Raw genomic sequence first — 19,157 nt, forward strand, 5'->3', positions numbered from 1 at the left:
TAACGAGCTCATTTTTAAAATGTGAGACAGACATTTGTTTAACAAAACAAGAGTAAAAGTAAAAAGTAGCCAAAAAAAAAAAAAACTAACAGTCGCCTTTTGTGCAGGAAACAGTTAAAAACACACATTGTGTTGCATTTGCTTTGATTAAAGTCCATTTCCCTTTGACGTCACACTCTGACACAAGCTGTTTATCTTCCATCACGGAGCCTTGTTAGGCAACTGATTAAAAAAAGCAGAAAAATGGGCAAGGATGTGGGTTCTAGAGGGACAGAACGTTTTCTGAGGTCGGGAGTATCAGAGGCTCATCCAGGGGCATTTCATTGATTTTTGAAGCGAAAGGTTGACACAGGTTCAACAGACAATTAACAGACCAGCTGCTGTAGCTGAGATAGTGTCTGCTCACTGGACCATTGCCACGTTTACATCCTGCTCTTTAAAATGTTCTCGTGGCCTGGCTAGAGTTGAACAGGGCTGGAACATTTCCAGTAAAATTTCACACAAATTTAAGTTTTAGGCCTAAAAAAAAAATAACTTTTTAATGTATACCTGAGTCTAAAGATGTCGTCATTATGCAGCTCTAAAGAAAAGCTGTGGTGGAACATCTAAAACAGGCGGGACAGGAGCCCTCCAGGACTAGACTTGCATCGTAAACCCAACCTGGCAACGCAACTCGTGCTTTGGTACTCTCCCGTCTTCGCTCCGTGTTAAGGGATGTAACATGGTCATTATTTAAATGTGATATTTTAGAAGGTGCATATACCTGGAAAACCTACTTAAAGCTGCAGTATGTAGAATCCTCTCTCCGCTCCGTTTTGAAACTGAAACTCAATCTCCCTTACGGTATCTTTTCTGAACACTCTGAGCAATTTTTTTTTTTCCAATGGAGACTAGTGACAAATGTAGGGACGTTATCTTGTGTTATTGGAGATTTTTCTGGTGTTTTAGAGACTCTGACATGAATGCACGTATTACTCTATAATTACTGCCGCTAGCAGCTGCTGCCGTATAGACTCACCCTGCCACAAGCACACAGAGAGGGGGCTGTGATCTCAGCTGTTTCTGGTTTACACCACAGTCACAGAGGTCTGCGAGTACACAAAGCGAAAGCGATCTGTTCCTTCTCAGTGTTTGACTTTATTCTGTTGCTTCTCCACATCGGTCTGCCTTATTCCACTTGATTTGCTGTGTAACTGTTGTGCCATACAACAGTTACTTCTACTGAAACGTCCGCAAATGCACGTTTACTACCAATGGTCCGTGAACGCGCCTGACTTTAGTCGAGAAGCCAAAAAAAAAAGCTCAAAACAGCTCATGGAGCACACGTGTTCGTAAAAAGATCTCTGATTGGCTGACATTCAGATTCATAAACCTATAACTAAGCCTAGCCAATGAACCCTTTGTTAAATAATGCAGAAGATATGATGTTAAAATGGGTTGAAGAATATTAACATTAGCTTAGCATAGCATTAGCCTAACATTAACTTAACACGAGCCTAGCATCAGCCTAGCCTAGCCAATGAACCCTTTGTGAAATAATGCAGACGATATGATGTTGAAACAGGTTGAAGAATATTAGCTTAGCTTTAACATTACCATTAGCTTAGCACTAGCCTAACATTAGCTTAACACTAGCCTAGCATAACCTAGTCTAGCCAATGAACCCTCTGTGAAATAATGCAAAAGATACGATGAAAAATGTTGAAACAGGTTGAAGTATATTTAGCATTCGCTAAGCATTAGTTTGGCATTAACGTTAGCATTAGCCTAACATTAGCTTAACGCGAGCCTAGCCAATGAACCCTCTGTGAAATAATGCAAAAGATACGATGAAAAATGTTGAAACAGGTTCAAGAATATTTAGCATTCGCTAAGCATTAGCTTTAGATTTAGCATTCGTTAAGTATTAGCTTAGCATTAACATTAGCTAAGCACTTATCTTAGCATTAGCCTAGCCTAACAGAAAATATGATGAAAAATGTCACAAAAACATAGATATAGGCTATGATGGAAAAACATTAAAAATTAAATATATGAGAAGAAAAATATTAAAAACAAGTTGAAAGAATTGAAACTATATAAATAGGTTGGAAAAATGGTTGAAATGGCTAAACAATTGTCAATAAAGTTCAGAAAGTTGAAAATGTTGAAATGGCTTAAACATGGTTAAAAAGTTGTATGAAGTATATACTATGTATTATCAATAATTAAACTATTTGTATAACAATAGTATTAGTATTTCCTCCTTAACCTCCCAGCTCGTCTCAGAACTATCAATAGGCTGATCTTGACAGTTTTGTGGCGATCAATCAGAGAAAGTTATCGTTTTATTTTCCGAGCCATCCATACTGCGACACATCGGAGGATACGTTTCCTCATAATTAGCTTAAAGTGACCTGAAACAAAGCTACACTTTGCTATCATGCTATCAGTAAAAAAAAACAAACAAATACACTGAACGAGTTTCTGCACAGGTTGTGTCTGTAATAATCAGTTTTTAAACTAATCAAAATGTCACACTCACCCCGATTGCAGTCAGAATTGGAACCTGGTAAATCCATTTAATGTTTCCAGCGTTTAACTCCCAACACCTGCAGACAAGATGAATCCAGAGCTGGGGTGAAAATGAGGTTAGAAGAAATGACAGGAGGTGGTGTGGATTTCATAAGAGATTCACTGAGTGACACATTGGACGTAAAGAAGGAGCAGAAATATCAACAGAAAAAAAACAGTCTGACGATCAAAGTGAGGAGCCGAGAAAACAAAACAACGAGAGAGACGGTGGTGGGTGCAACGCTTATCAGTAAATGGCAAAAATAGAAAAATAAGTTTTAACTTTTTCAATCAAAGTTTCTCCATTGTCTGATTTAAATTGAACACATTTATACTCCTTTGATGTGATGGGTACAGAACTTTCTGTCATTTTCATTTACAAATTCAATTGCAAAAAAAAGTTAATCCCAGACAAAATGATTTGCATCATTTGTAATTTGTCCCTTTTTTCATTTCTTGGCTTTCAGCTGGTGAAACACGGCAAACATCTTAAACTTAATCCAATTGTTTAGGGATGTTCCCATTTTGGGTTCCTGATCTGATTTTAGACCTCGACTATCTGCAAATCCTGATTTTATTTTATTCTATTTTCCCTTATAGTTATATTAAAAAAAGTCTAATTTTGTGCAGCAGACAAAAATGACAAAGCTCACACAAATGTAAAAAACTTAAAACAAAAACAAAAAAATGAGTGAAAAATACACAGAACAACAATTAAGATACACATGACAATAAAAATGCACAAAACGACGACACAAATGCACATATTGACAACAAAATATAAAACATTACTAGAAAAATACACAAAACCACAATAAAAAATGCACACAACTATAAAAATGCACAAAAACCAAAACAAAAATGAACAAACAAAAATGAAAACAGAAATGCATAAAAATTCTTGAAAAATACACAAAACACTAAAAACACACAACACAACAATAAAAATGCACAGAACATCTACAACAATTCACAAAGTGATTACAAATATGCACATATTGACAACAAATGTAAAAAAAGAAAACAAATGCATACAAATGAGAGGAAAAATACACAAAACGACAATGAAAATGTAAATATCGGCAACACATGTAAAACATTGACAACAAAAATACATAAAAATGAAAGAAAATACACAATTACAACAAAAATTCACATTTACAACAAATGTAAAGAAAATACCAACAAAGATGCATTAAAATGAGAAAATGCACATAATGACAACAGAAATGCACATATACGTAGACAAGAAATGTAAAAAATCTAAATGCACATTCAAAAACAAAAATGACTTAAAATGAGAGAAATACACAAAACGACAGTGAAAATGGATCAAAGAATCTAATTTTTGTGGCACAGCATGGTAAAAGTTTCCCGTCTCGTTCTTTTCTCAGACTGAGACTTGAACTCCACTCATTTCTCTCCACTCGTCCACAGCTAATGCAAAGAGTCTTTAATTCAAACGTATTCTTAGAAAAAGTCATTAAATGTGGCTTCAGCCTCAGATTTCTGCAGCTTCAGTTCCAGTTTCCTTTCACTGCTGGAGTCGAGATAACAAGTAACAACTGAACTGTGGCATTCCTATTGATCGTGGCATTTCACACAAGTCTAGTATCCAATATTTCTAAAATGATCACTGACAAACGGTAAAATCATCTAACTTAGACAACTTTTCTTTTTTAATTAGAAACGGATGAGTTCACACAGTGTGAATCCATCAGAGACATTAGGAGGTAGTGATGTTTGTTCTAGTGGAGAGCGTGCAGATGTTTCCAAATATTAAAGTCCTCTGTGGATTAAGGAAGTGTATTGATTATGTTCAGGCTGTTTTTGTGTTGTTGCTGTTGCTGCTGCTGCTTACAGTTTTTGGACCCAAACGTTTCCCTTTGGTACTGATGTTTGATCACTCCTGCAACAACTCCCTGTAAACAACATTTGCCCAGTGTTTCAGATCTTAAATTAAATAAATCCTCCATGATTAATTAAATAACGCTGATTATTTAAATCTCGCTCTATTGCAACGTCTTCTATTCCTGTGACTTTTCATGTTTTTACTTTTAAAGGTATGGTTTTAAACTCTGTTTTTTCTATTATGAACCTGAAAACGGCTCAGCTTACCTTGCGTCAGCCAGCGTTGCCCTGACGATCGCCCACACAGCCACGAAAACAGCTGGAACGCCTGGAGAGAAGGACAGGAATGAGAGCGAGAACGCTTACTTTTATATTTCAAGTTTCCGTCACTTCTCAAAACTCAAAATATAGTAGTAATTCATCTTTCTGTTGACCTTCAAAACCTACTCGATGATTGTGGGAGACGAGAGCAAAAAAGCCCACTGAATTCTCACCCAAACTCCAAAATGATTGAAAAAAGGAAGAGATGTTCATGTCATTCTAATAATCAATCAATGTGGCCTAAAATCTTTAAAATGTACTTATTAGAGGATCTATGCCGAACAAATCACATAGTTATGCATTATATTCATTTTATTAGCTTTTAAACATTTGTTACAGTTTTAGAGCCTGTGTTCCTCCATCTTGAAATCATGTGATTGATGATGTCACACGGCCCCACTGCCTGTAAACATCCCATTGTTTTCTATTGGAGTGAAACATTCAGCCTGATTTTTAGATCATTTAGAAGCTTTTTCAATCAAAATAACAACTTGTGCTGCTTTTGGTTGCTCTAAATAATCAGGAAAAGTTAAAAATGTCAATGTAAACCTCTTTTGTTTACAGAAAGAGGAGAAAAACAGTTGTGAAATGTATGATGCAAATGCAGATATGGATAACTGGTGGCCTGGGGGCCACATGAGACCCTCAGTCTAATTTTGTGCAGCACCCAAAAACACCAACAATGACAGAAAAATGGACTCCAAATACACACAAGACAACAAAAGCTCACAAGACTACAAAAATTATTTAAAACAAAAACACACAAAATGAGAGCAAAATACACAAAACGACAATGAAAAAACAAATGGGTAAAAAATAAAAAAAAATACATGAGGAACAAGAAAAAAAATGCACAAAACAACAATATAATAACATTGACAGTAAATGAAAACAAGCTTTTTCTGTTAAAATGACAACTTGTGCTGCTTTTGGTTGCTCTAAATAATCAGAAAAAGATGTAAACCTCTTTTGTTTACCTAAGGAGAATAAAAACGGTTGTGACCCGAAAAAAAATCTGTGACCATAGGGGACGGTTTGGTAGTAGACAATGAAGCAGAGAAGAACAGCTCTCCTAAGGGACATTTACTCTCCCTTAAACAGTGCGCTGACACGCTCTGGTGGCTGAAGTTACAGAGTAAATCACGGACTGTTGAAAGACTCCCACTCAAAAGGACTTCTATCCTCAGGGGTTTGTGTGTCTTCAAAAGTCTGTGATTACAACTGTCGCCCCCTGCGGTCACAGATTTTTTTAACTGTTTTTATCCTCTTTCTGTAAACAATAGGTTTACATCAACATCTTAAAGTTTTCCTGATTATTTAGAGCAACTAAAAGCAGCACAAGTTGTCATGTGGACTGAAAAAAGCTGCTAAATGATCTAAAAATCAGGCTGAATGTTTCACTCCAATAGAAAACAATGGGATGTTTACAGGCAGTGGGGCCGTGTGACATCATCAATCACGTGTTTTAAAGATGGTGGAACACAGGCTCTAAAACTGTAAAGTAGTCCCATTTTTAAAAGGTTGTTAAATTATTATGGTGCATAATACTGTGCTTATAATAAGTACATTTCAAAGGTTTTAGGACAGAGTTGATCCTTTTTAAACAGAGTTTTTAAAGTCTTGGTAACGTTGGTGGTTTGTTGAACTAAACAACAAACAAAACAAAAGATCAGGTCGAGTCTCATTGGCTCCCTGTCAGCTTCAGGATTGAGTTTAAGATCATTTTATTGGTTTTTAAATGTCTCAATAACTCTGCTGTGAATTCTTCTTATTATTTGAACCCACACGGACCCTGAGCTGCTCTTTCTCAGACCTTTTAGTAACTCACAAAGCCAAAAACTCAAAGCAATGCAGCATTTATACACCATGCTCCTCACATGTGGAACAGTCTGCAGTAACATCAGTGATATACAGAATATATGTATCATTTTAATCTGTTTTTTTACCATGTTGAAAAGTGTCCTAGCACAAAAAAAACAACTAAAACACAAAATAATTGTATACAAAAACACAAAAATGAACAATGAAAATGCACCAATTTACCCTAAAATGAGAAAAAAATTCAAAAATGACTCCAAAAACAAAACCACAAAAATTACATATAACACTCAAATAGAATGACGGAAAAATAAACAAAATGACAGCAAAAACACACAAGACTCCAAAAAAAAGTAACGCAACAAAAAATACACAAAATTACTTTAAAAAACCAGTTCACAAAATGGCACCATCGACTCCAAAACACACAAAATGAGAGAAAAAAAAAACACAAAATGCCAACAAAAGCACAAACATGAAAAATATCCAAAACTAAGTATATGAAATGACAATAAAAACACATAAAATGACATAAAAAATACAAAATGACTCTAAAAACATACAGAACTACACAAACATTATGTATAACATTCAAATAGAATGAGAGAAATATCCAAAATGACAACAAAAAGCCGCAAGACTCAAAACACATAAAAATACACACAATTACTCAAAAGAATACAAAATGACTATAAAAACACATAAAACGACATTGAAAATGCACCAAATGACTCCAAAACACATGAAAAAGGAGAAAAACATCCAAAATGACTTCAGAAATATACAAAACACCAACAAAAACACACTTTCCTGTGTTAATGCTCAGATTGGTGATTATTCTACATGTTGACATGAACGTTGATCATGTGACCCTCGGATCAGTTACAATCTTACTGTGACAAACGTTTCCCATCTGTGTGTTAACGTATCCAACAACAATGAAAAGTTTGAAATGAAAAACAGGTGATGAATAAGTTGTTTATCGGAGCAACTATAGTTAGATTCTCCATTCAAATGTGGCAAAATCCAATTTAATTTAACGTCAGAAATCCCATTTGTTAACATAGCTCCAGGATCACATTATGACAGATCTATAATGATGCACGGCTCGCTCACACTACTGAGCTGCATATGAACATCGCTTTCTTCATCATCCTCATCATCCTCCTCCTCTGAATGAAGCTAAATTATGAAGGCGATGCCACTTTTCATACATCTGAACAATGAGGAACAATGGGAGGACTGGTGGAGCTGGATGGAGAAGATGGTGTGTTTTTATCTAAAGGAAAAATGTACAATAATCTCCCAGGGAGCGCCAGGATAAAGTGAATAATGATCAGTGTGATATAGAAGCCACAGCGTATACTTTGATATGACAGTGAATTGAACTAATGCAGAACACAGATTTTCACAAGAAGTCTATTTCACGGTTGAATGGATTAATATGTGAGCTCCAACTAACATCCTGTCCCCTCCACATTCCAGCAGCGTCGACGTTTACTGTCAGACACAGTGTGTTTAGGACTCACCCCACCCCACCAGGATGAAGCCCCACAGGTATTTAAAGTCAGAGCGTAAAGCCATGAAGATGAGGCAGTGAAGGTAGAGCCCCTCCACTAGGATCCAGTAGTAGTTGGTGGACAGGAAGTAGATGAAGAGCAACACCGTCACTTTGCAGCCAATCTGTTAAACGACACAAAAGGTTTGGACTAAAGACGAGTTAAAGAAAAGGCTGTGAATACAACAACAATAATAGTCATTTAATCTGTTCTAGGAACCGCACCTCTTTCATTTCATTTTTGTTTTTATTTGGCACAGTTTAAAATACAACAAAACGTATTAATATTAACACTGGGCAGACATTAACACACTTTAGAGCCACGCCAGGGAAAACCCAAGAAACTCACAAAGAGCTTGAAGGAGATGGCTCCCAATATAACAATTAAACTTTAATCGAAGAGAATGAATAAATAAAATGAAATCAAGACAAAATAAAGCATCGTCAAGACAACAAAACTTTGAAACGGAGCCGAAAACAGGAAAAAGAAAAACATTAACATCAAAAGACAAGAGAAAAAAAAAACAACAAAAAATGAAACAAAAACAACCATCCGTTAGGGCTGGGCAAAAAATCTATTTAATCGATTAATCGAATTTGGCGATAAAAACTATTTTTATTTTGCAAATTCGAGTTATTGATTTTTTTCCCAGCACAGTTTTTTCGGACTTTATCGCGTTCCGATGTGAGCCAGCCCCCTCTTTGTCTGTGTGCTACAGACATGTTTAAGGGAACAGTTTATTATTTTTTGTAATTTCAATGTTATAAAATATGTAGTTATCTGATTTCAGAAAATTTAAACTACTGTGAAGTTGCTGTTGCACTTTTTCTTAAACCTGGTTAAAGCCTCGTTTACTTTTATTTTGGGATTGTTCTATGCATTTTAACAATCACAGCAATAAAGTTACTTTTGACAATAAATCTGATGTCTGCAGTCATTTTTAAGTGCATTGAAAAAAAAAAAATCGAAAATCAATTTGAAACTCAAATTTTTCTTTAGAAAATCGGAGATCGCCCAGCCCTACCATCCATCCATTATCAGACCCACTTTGTCCTATTTCAGGGTCGCGGGGGTCTGCCAGTGCCCATCTACGGCTCACACTGGGCGCTAGGCGGGTGTACACCCTGGACATGGCGCCAATTCATCGCAGGGCAACACATAGACAACCAGTCACACTCACATTCACTCCAATCAACCCAACAGTCATGTTTTTTTTTGGACTGTGGGAGGAAGCTGGAGTACCTGAAGTAAACCCAGGCAGAACGTGAGAACATGCAAACTCCACACAGAAACCCAAGTGTCAAAAACAACCATTGTTTGGTTATTCATTAAGGAGCGGGTTTTTTATAGAATTTTTAAATGGTAACAGGGAAAGTTTGATCAGAAGGGAATTCCATATTATGGGAGCTCTGGATGTAATCCTAAAATGAGAAGTAGTGGTACGTGATTTTGGGGTTCCAAAGCTTGAGAGCTGTTCAGGTAGGATAATTATGTCGTTGATTATTGGCTGTAAAATAATTGTTTCATTTAATGAATCATGCACCAATTGGGCAATTTGAAATTTGTTGATCTGATGAATGTTAAGTATGTCAAGTTTGCAAAACAGGGCTAATAAATGACTTCTTGGAGCTGAGAAAGTAATAATTCTCAAAAGAAAAATTAGCTCCAGTTTAGATAGGTGAGTACTGGCCCAGGCAATATTGGAATAACTGATGAAAGGATAAATCAATCTTCATTGTCCAGTTAAACATTAGCCGACCAGATCAATGATGGATTACGTTCCCTGTGAAGGATTGTAGTTCTACACACGTCATAGTAAACATCACTCTGCAAAAGCTCGAAATATGAGGTGTGTGTGGCGCATATCTCCCTGACACAGTGTCTGATTGACCTGAAACTTTTTTTAACAGCTAGCACATGGCCCGAGGGTGTGCATCCATTATTTTGGAAGTTTTTGGTGATTACGTTTCAAAACATATTTTTTCATTTTATTTTGAAATCAACGCGGGCTAGACCGAACGGACATGAGAGGGGGGAGGAGCGTCTGAGCCGCACGCACACACTACCAAAGCTCTCAAGTCTCACGCATTGGGCGTGAGACACACACATTTCAACCTGTTCACACGCTCACACACCACACCATGTATACTGTATGGCACAGAAGATAAGCACCCCTGCACTAAGGAATGTTAAATGCTAAATAAATTTGTGTCTTTTATCAGATTGTACCTTCAAACACATACTCATTTGGCCATAATTGAATACATATATCTGACGGGCACTGTACTAGTAATATTAGTATGATTAGTATGGTGACGGTTCCCACTAAATTATACTTTGGAACCTACAATGACAAAATCACACTGAGGCTAAATATCTCTGATTCTCCACCTTTGAAAGTTTGTGTTGTATCTTCTCCTTTGAAGTTTGAGGGTCCTTCTTGTTTCCTCCTAGAACGTTGGTGTAGCTTTAGTATTGTTTAAAGTGAGCAAAAGAGAAACTACAAGAATACTGACTTATTTAAAATACAAAAAGTTTATTCTCAAGAAAATACAGCGTTCTTCTCCATTAAGGCTGAGCATAGCCTCAAAAAATGGTGGTCACCAAGATTTCCCAGGATGCATTTGGAACCTATGACAAAAACCTGAAGCACACTGAGGCTAAATATCTCCGCTGATTCTCCACCTGTGCTCATTTGATCCATAAAACTCATGTTTCGGATGGAGACCCTCCATTGTGCTACTTCCTGTTAACTTCAAAACAAAAGCCCTATTTACAAAAGTGTTGAAAAGACGAGAAGAGATACTTTTATTTTGAAAAAGGAAATGTTTGACTTTTTAGCTTGAAGACGGTCCCAGGACTATTTTCCATTCCGCTCGCAATGCATCATGGGACGGTTGAGTATGACTACATCTAAAGTAAACCCACTACATACTCATTTAGACGTCAAACCTACAGTAGTATGAGTAGTACGTTAGTATGACATTTACAACACGGCCAATGTGTCAATTTCCACCGCCGGTTTTGGCGGTCTGTAACTGCTACGTAACGACTCTGTCAGTTCACAGCCCTCAGCTACAGATACAGACTTTCTATTTCTTATGAGCTTGTGCGGGACATTTTTTTTTTTTTAAATGATCATATTTCCATCCATTTTCTGAGACGCTTGCTCCTTTTCAGTGGGTAATAGTCACAGGATAACACGATCACTACTCGATCCATAACACGTAACAAGGCAGAATTGGACACATTTGTTTGCCAAACTTTCTAGATATTTTCCAGTGAGGAATAGTGTTTAAATATGTGATTTTGTCCCGAAACATTCATGAGGCTTTTCAATGTTATGTTGAGCCTTAAGTTTAAATAGAGAAATATATTTTTAAAAAACGAGTGAAAACAGTCGATTGTTTTTCCATTTCACAACGGGAATTTGTTATCAGGCTTTCTGCTGAGCTGCACGATACAATCATTACATTAAAGGGGACATATCATGCTAAATCCACTTTTTTAGTGTTTAGAAGTACAGAAAAGTTCAAATTAGTCTGTTCAGGTGCTCCGTTGATATCTTTATATTCTGTTTTGGTCATATTTTTCAATCTGTTTCGATTTTTCTATTCTCTATTACGTTTTTTGAATAATGATGTCACAGTATTTGCAGCTGAACTGCCAAATTAGTACATCGACTCCAGGCCCAACACTTCGAGCAATCCGCCATTTTTATTTCTCGCTTTTATTTTGTAGTCCAAGCTCAAGGATGCCGAAGTTACGAGAGGATAAGTCAAAATGTTTGGTTGTTGGATGTAGTAACACACACGCTTCATTACATCGTCTCCCAGCATCAGAACCTTTTCAAAGTGTCTGGTTGAGTTTTATTTTTATAGAAATGTACCCACATCTGTGGATAAGGTCATTTTTGTGTGTGTGAAGCACTTCAATGATGACTGCTTCATCAACCTCCACCAGTATAAAGAAGGATTTACAGAAAGACTTTGTCTGATTGAGGGTTCAATTCCTTCTATCTTTGGAGACGACGAACAGAGCACTTCGGTAAGCTGTAAATAACGCTAAAAAGTGTGATGATATGACGTCCCTGTCATTGTTTTGTTAGCATTAGCAGTTGCACCGTCTTCATATGTTAGCGCTGTGTGCTCGTTTTAGATCCTTGATGATATGGCCTACGTGATTTAATTTAAGTCTAAAGTTTTCATTAGTCATTTCATTTTGCAGTTTTTGTCTCCGAAAAGACTGTATTAAAATGCATTTTGTGACGTTAGCTTGGCGCTAACGTTAGCTCGGTGCTTGTGTTAGCTCACTTGTTAGGGTTCTGCAGGTTCATCAGCTTCATTTTCATCTCGCTCCACTGGGTCAGACTCTGGCTGGAACATGTAAGGCTGGATGGACAAGTCTAACGTTGTTGACATTTTGTAAATAACGTGTGAATAAAAAGTTTATGCTCCGCTACATAGCTGTATCTCTTCTATCAAACTACAAAAATGGCCGAACAGGGTGGAGTTGAACCGAGTGTCACCTCTGCAACCTGGAGAGGGGGCGGGGTATGGAGTGTCTCATTTGCATTTAAAGAGACAGCACCAAAACGAGTTGCTCTCAGAAGCACATCAGAAAAAAAAAAAAAAAAAAAAAAAAAAAAAAGAAGCACATCAGAAAAGGGGTAGAAAAGGGGTGGAGCTATAATAATGAGGAATTCAGACCCAAGCATTGCAGTTCCGCTTTATATAGACCACAACTGTATGATTTATACAGTGTGTAAAAAGGAAGGATTTAAAACCATGATATGTCTCCTTTAAGGGAGAACTCTGAAAGATACAGAACAGGAGCTTTTCATGTCTGTTTTCACCTTGAAACATCTCCATAAAACATAAAGATAAATATTGAGGACTTAATTAAATTATCATTGTACTTCAACCATAAATGAGCTGAGTCAGCCTTGGCAGCAGCGTCGGCTTTGATTCCACAGAAAAGTTTCTCCCCACAAATGTATTCATCCACTATAAGACCTGAGGTTGAATTATTGCTTTACTCTGCATGTATTCATAGAAGCTGGATTTTATACTTTTATGACCTTGGAAGTGTTTTAAACATGTTTAATCTTTTATTTTCATTTTAAAACATTGCTGTAGAACAGACATCTGGGCAACTAACACTGACCACATGTAGCCTTCTGCCTAACTTAGTGCAGCACTAAAAGGAAATACACAAAACAACATAAACATGCAAGAAAAACAAACAAAAACACTCCAAAAATATCAAAATACATGAAACAACAACAAATAATATACTAAGTAACAACCTAAATAACAAAAATCACCTCAGGCATAGAAAAAACAATAAAAATAAACTAAATTACTGAAATATTACACAAAGGGACATAGAAAAATACACAAAATTACTCCAGAAACACAAAACAACAAAAACATGCAAAATGACAAAAAATACACAAAATTGCTCCAAAAATATCAAATACATGAAACGACAGCAAAAAATACACAAAATGACAGCCAAAATAAACAAAAAGACTAAAATATTAAACAAAAGGATACAGAGAAATTACTCCAGAAACACACAAAATGACAACCAAAATGCACAATGTGACCCTAGACATACAACAGACAATAAATATTTTACACAAAAGAACATGGGGAAAAATACACAAAATGACAACAGCAAGCAAAATGACAAAGAAAATACACAAAATGACTCCAAAAATATCAGAAATAGTTTTTTTAAGTAAAAAAATACAAAATACAAAAATAAATAAATAAAATGACTGAAACATCACATAAAAAAACATGGAAAAACCCCACAATTACTCCAGAAACACGAAATGACAAAAACGTGCAAAATGACAAAACAAATTGCTTTAAAAATACATGAAACATTAGCAAAAAATACTCTTAACATAACGATTCCAGACATACAAAAGACAATAAAAATAAATAAAATGACTAAAATATTATACAAAGACATACACAAAATTACAACCAAAATGCACAATATTAACTCCAGACTTATAAAATGACAACAAAAATACAAAAATGTACATAAAATACAAAAAATGGCACCAAAAACATACACAATGACAAAAAAATAGATAAAATCCTGTATTGATGCTCAAATTGGTCATTATTCTAAATGCTGACATGAATGTTGAATAAATAATGTGGCCCTTGCATCAAATAATCACATTTTTTGTAGCCCCCGCTGTGATAAAAGTTGCCCATCACTGCTGTAGAATATTACAACGCTCACCAGACCTACACACACACACACACACACACACACACACACACACGCACACACACGCACACACACGCACGCGCACATCTGCTAATTCAACAACAAGGTGTTAAGTTTTGGTTGTTCACTTTAACACAGTATTATTTAAGTATTAGCTTGTTAATATCATATTATTACATTAAATGAGTAACCTGGTACTTACATACTGAGACTTGTCCAGTGATGCTATGCTAACTGATTTCATGTTGTCTAAAAGTGCTGAGTCCAGATCCTGCAGTCCAGCACTGGAATGAACCACTTTGTCCTTCACAAAGATGCTGAGCGCACGCAGCATGAAGGAAACAAAAAGGTGCATGTGGATGTAGTTTCTGGTGCAATGAAGACGTCTGTTGAGAAGAGCAACAAAGAGCAATTAGTGCGATACAAAGACAACTAATAACAACACGTAGACGGTTAAAAGCTTTTCAAAGAGCTGCTAACTCAATAGTTGAGAGATTTGAGTGTATTTTTTAGATTTTTCAAGGACAAATTATTTTATAATAAAAGTAATTGACCTGAGTCACCAAGAAAAAGTGTTTTGTTAAAGAAAAATAATAATTTTCAAACCTTACAGATAACAACTAACTGCCCTACTACTGTATGTTTTTAATATTTCTGTTACAAGACATATTTAAGTACAGGTTTAGTACTTTAGAATAATGACCAATCTGAGCATTAACACAGCATTATTTTTTTTTTATTGTTTGTATATTTATTTTTATTTTTTGTTTAGTTTTGGAGTCATCTTCTATATTTTTCCTGTTTTGTGTTTTGACTCATTTTTAGATGAATATGCTTTTCATCTCCAAGGGAAAAACGCACATATTTTTGTTTTTGTGCTTTTGGAGTCATTTTTGTTGTAGTTTTGTGTCTTTTACAGTTTCTGTCATTTTGTGTCTTTTACAGTTTCTGTCATTTTGTGTATTTTCGCTGTTTGTGTTTTATTGTAGTCATTTTGTGTATTTTTGTAGTCACTGTGTATTTCTGCTATGTGTGCATTTTTGTCATTTTGTATTTTTTTTTTTCTGTAATTTTGCATATTTTTGTTGTCCTGTGTATTTCTCCGTCATTTTGTGTATTATTGCCGTTTGTGTTTTACTGTAGTCATTTTGTTTGTTTTTTTTTTTCCCTGCAATTTGTGTATGTCTGCTGTTTGTACATTTTTGTCATTTTGTGTATTTTTGTCACTTTGTTTTTCTTCCTGTAACTTTGTGTATTTTTGAAGTAATTTTTTGTACAAACACAATTAGGGCTGACAGTTGCCCGTGTCGACTCTGAAGTATTAAATTATCCCATAATACTCCATTTATGGCTAATAAAGATGTAACTTATGCAAATGTAACTTAAAGAGCCTGTAATGTGTCATTTCTGCACGATCAGGAGACAGATTAATACTATAATTTATACTGGCAACTTTTAATTAATCATATTTTTCAAGTATTTTTTTGTTTGTTATTGCCATAAATATAAATAAGCTATTATTTTATGTTTTGTGCTGATTTATAGAATATAGTTTTACTGCTTTCAGTTAAAGGAAATGCATATTTTAATATAGTACAGTACATTGTGAATAAAACTGGTCATTATAAAGTACGTGTGAATATAATTTAGCTAATTTGCTGATGTAACCGTTATTATAAAGAAAAAAAGGTTGACTTTATCCCCTCATTAAACTCTATATACAGCATGTCACGCAGGGATTTCTCTCCTGCTATGAGGTCATCTCCTGCTCTTTCAAGTATCTGTGCTTTTCTCAGGAAATAATGTTCCATAAAACACGTTATTATCACAGAACAAACCTGAAATATCCGATAATGATGATGGCCACTAACAGGGAGCAGAATGACACGGCGTAGCCGATGGTGTACATGAGACTCAGACGCTCAAAGAAGTCTTGCTGTGGACAAAGAAATGAAATTACTATTCAGTGCAACACACACACACACACACACACACACAGCTCTACACACCAGTGTTTTTCAACCTTTTTTTTGTTTTTTTAAGTAAACTTTGAAGCTTAAATTAACAATATACAGTCATTCTGACCAAAGTAGCTTGAATTGGAATCAAATAAACACAAAATAAGTGTTTTTAATAGGAATTAAATGAACAACAACAAAATCTATTAAGTTTTTTCAAATGAAAAGTGCAATTAACAATATGCAGTAATTCTTATCAAAGTGTACTGAATACAAATCAAACAAATGTTTTATAATCTTTCATATTTTGCATAATTGGGATAAAAGTAAGACCTAAAACATAAAATATGATTACTACAGTTGAACTTTATTCTGTTAAATACTGTTTTTTTGTTTTGTTTTGTTGCATATAATGTATTTTTAGATTAAATCACTTCATATCATATTTATATAATATAGAAAAATATTATTATTAATAAAAACTATTTAATCTATAATACATTTTGTGTGTGTGTGTCCTCTTTAACTAACGCTAAGTGCAAAGCTAGCTAACAGCAACAGCACAATGTCATATTTGCAGACAATAATTAGTTGTTTTTTTAGAACAATTAGGTGAAATTAAATACTTTCCCACGGCACACCTGACGATCTCTCACAGCACAGTGGTTGAAAAACTCTGCTATACACTACAGGTAAAAACTAGATGCTGCATTCAGGGTCATTCCTCCGTGTTTTAAAGAAAAATACAGCTGCAAACATCTTTTTATTCAACGTTTAAAAGAACAGGAACAAACTGTCTCCAAACGTAGGATTTATTCAACCGTTTGTCTAAATTGAAAGAGTTCCTCAAATCTATTTTATTTTCAAGTTGAGGAAAATTCCTTTGTAAATTCATAAATCCTTTTGACAGTGAAGTCAAAAGGTGTAAAATTTTAAGGTTATTAAATATAATTGAAGTTATGAAGAATATGATGTGTTGGTGATTCAACATAAATTCAGGAATCCTTGAATCTACACCAAGGTCGGGCAACTTTTATACTTTTATTGTTGTTTTGTGTGTTTTTGTCACAGAAGCAGCAGGAGAGTTAATCATTAACAGTCCTCCTCATCTCTACTGACCACAGTAATAGTCCATTTAAGATGATAGTCCACTGTTTAGTCCAAACGCTGTGTTGTCAGCTGTTTCAAACACTCACATGAGCTGCTGCGTCGCTTTCTTCTCATCCTCACCTCTACTGACCACAATAATAGTCAATTTAAAACCATAGTTCACTGTTTAGTCCAACTGCTGTGTCGCATTGGGTCACAAACACGTCAGATCATCCCATAATGAGGCGGTGTAACTGCTACTAAAAGTGGAACTGATTGTGAACGCTCTTCGGTTTATCTATATATTGAACATAAATATATTATCTGTGATATTGACTGTAATATCAACCTGTCTTTGCCATGTTAGTTTCAGCTGTGAGGTAGATTGAGAGGGAGGAGCTCACATTCTTATAGAGGAGGAGGAGCTTCTGTGTTGTGATGTCACAACTTGAGAAAAATCCAACTGGCCTGTTTGGAGTTGACTTTTTTTTTTACACAAAACGCGTAATAACAACTGAGGGAGGAAACAGAACTTTTTCCACTTTGTCTCTCTGAATGAGGCTAAAGGAATAGAAAACACTGTAGCAAAACCATTTTTTTTAAAAGTTTCTATATCCTATGATTAAAACGTTGTCCTAGAGGTATCAATGCATTCCTGGCACCAGTGACTCAGTGGAGAGAACGTTCTCTACCCCAGGAGACGCAGTAACTGCACAACGGAGCATGTTGACCAGAACGTTTACAATCCTGAGACTGAACACAGCAATGATGATATTTAAAAACCCAGGCTCCACAACTTCCAATATTGTAGGTTTGTATGTTTTTAAAGCTGCTTTTATTGTGCATCGCAACATGTTTAGTTTCTAGTGGGATTTATGCTTCTCATTGAGGATTTAGTTTAAAAGTCTGTCTGTATTTTGACTGAACAAGTAGCTTTTGTGTCAGATCAGATTGAATAAGCTGGAAAAAGTTCATATTTTTCTTTTGTAATATGATTAATGTTGGATTTAGTGATTTGACATAAATAAAACATAATGGAGATACATTTGTTTGGTTATTTTGATTTAATTTAAGTGGATACAGACACATGTGCCTTGTTGAAAAATATAAAGATGCCAACATTTTGTGCTAATATATAGTCCAAGTTCACTTTTAAATCAAACTTCCCTCGTATTCTACAATATAAAATGGAATAATACATTTCTTTATTTGAATCATCACTTTGTAAATGTCAAACATCCTTTAGTTTCTAAAACATCTCCATTTTCTGTTGCTTTGCACACAATGTTCTTTCTTGAACCTTTTCATCCATTCTCCTCAGTCAGTGTCTGAATTCACCAAAAAGACCATCTGGCAATAGTTTGGTTGCTAATTCTTCTTAATTTTGGAAAAGTAATTAAAAAAATAAAATCAGTTTGATCAACAGCCTCTAACGCTGACTTTGTAGAGAGAACAAGTGAAATGAAATGAATTTCATTTTCTGAGCAAAACAGCAAAAGTGTTGGAGCTCAATTCAAAGCACTGTTACAAATATCTTACATAATTATTTTAAAAATCATATCAACGTAAGGGGCCACACAGTCATTTTGTCTATTTTTCTTTTTTATGTGTTTTTGTCATAATTTTTTATACATTTGTTGTGGTTTTGTGTATTTTTCTAGTAATTTTGTACATTTTTATTGTTGTTTTGTGTGCGTTTGAAGTCATTTTGTCTATTTTTCTCTCTTTCTTATATATTTTTGTGGGGGTTTTT

At 35.1% G+C, this 19,157-nt stretch overlaps 1 protein-coding gene across 1 annotated transcript in view; it reads right to left on the reverse strand.

The window, feature by feature from the left end:
- The window catches only part of pth2ra (parathyroid hormone 2 receptor a), a 38,619-nt gene that overhangs the window by 9,871 nt on the left and 9,591 nt on the right, over nucleotides 1-19,157 (reverse strand). Inside the window, exons 5-9 of the mRNA XM_028436553.1 lie at nucleotides 16,196-16,293; nucleotides 14,560-14,743; nucleotides 8,073-8,226; nucleotides 4,672-4,732; nucleotides 2,525-2,591 (exon numbers count right to left, since the gene is read on the reverse strand). Of these exons, the coding sequence (XP_028292354.1) occupies nucleotides 2,525-2,591; nucleotides 4,672-4,732; nucleotides 8,073-8,226; nucleotides 14,560-14,743; nucleotides 16,196-16,293 (564 nt within the window). The remainder of the gene's footprint in view (nucleotides 1-2,524; nucleotides 2,592-4,671; nucleotides 4,733-8,072; nucleotides 8,227-14,559; nucleotides 14,744-16,195; nucleotides 16,294-19,157) is intronic.

This window comes from Gouania willdenowi, chromosome 21 (genome assembly GCF_900634775.1).
Source record: "Gouania willdenowi chromosome 21, fGouWil2.1, whole genome shotgun sequence".
Classification (NCBI taxonomy): Eukaryota; Metazoa; Chordata; class Actinopteri; order Blenniiformes; family Gobiesocidae; genus Gouania; species Gouania willdenowi.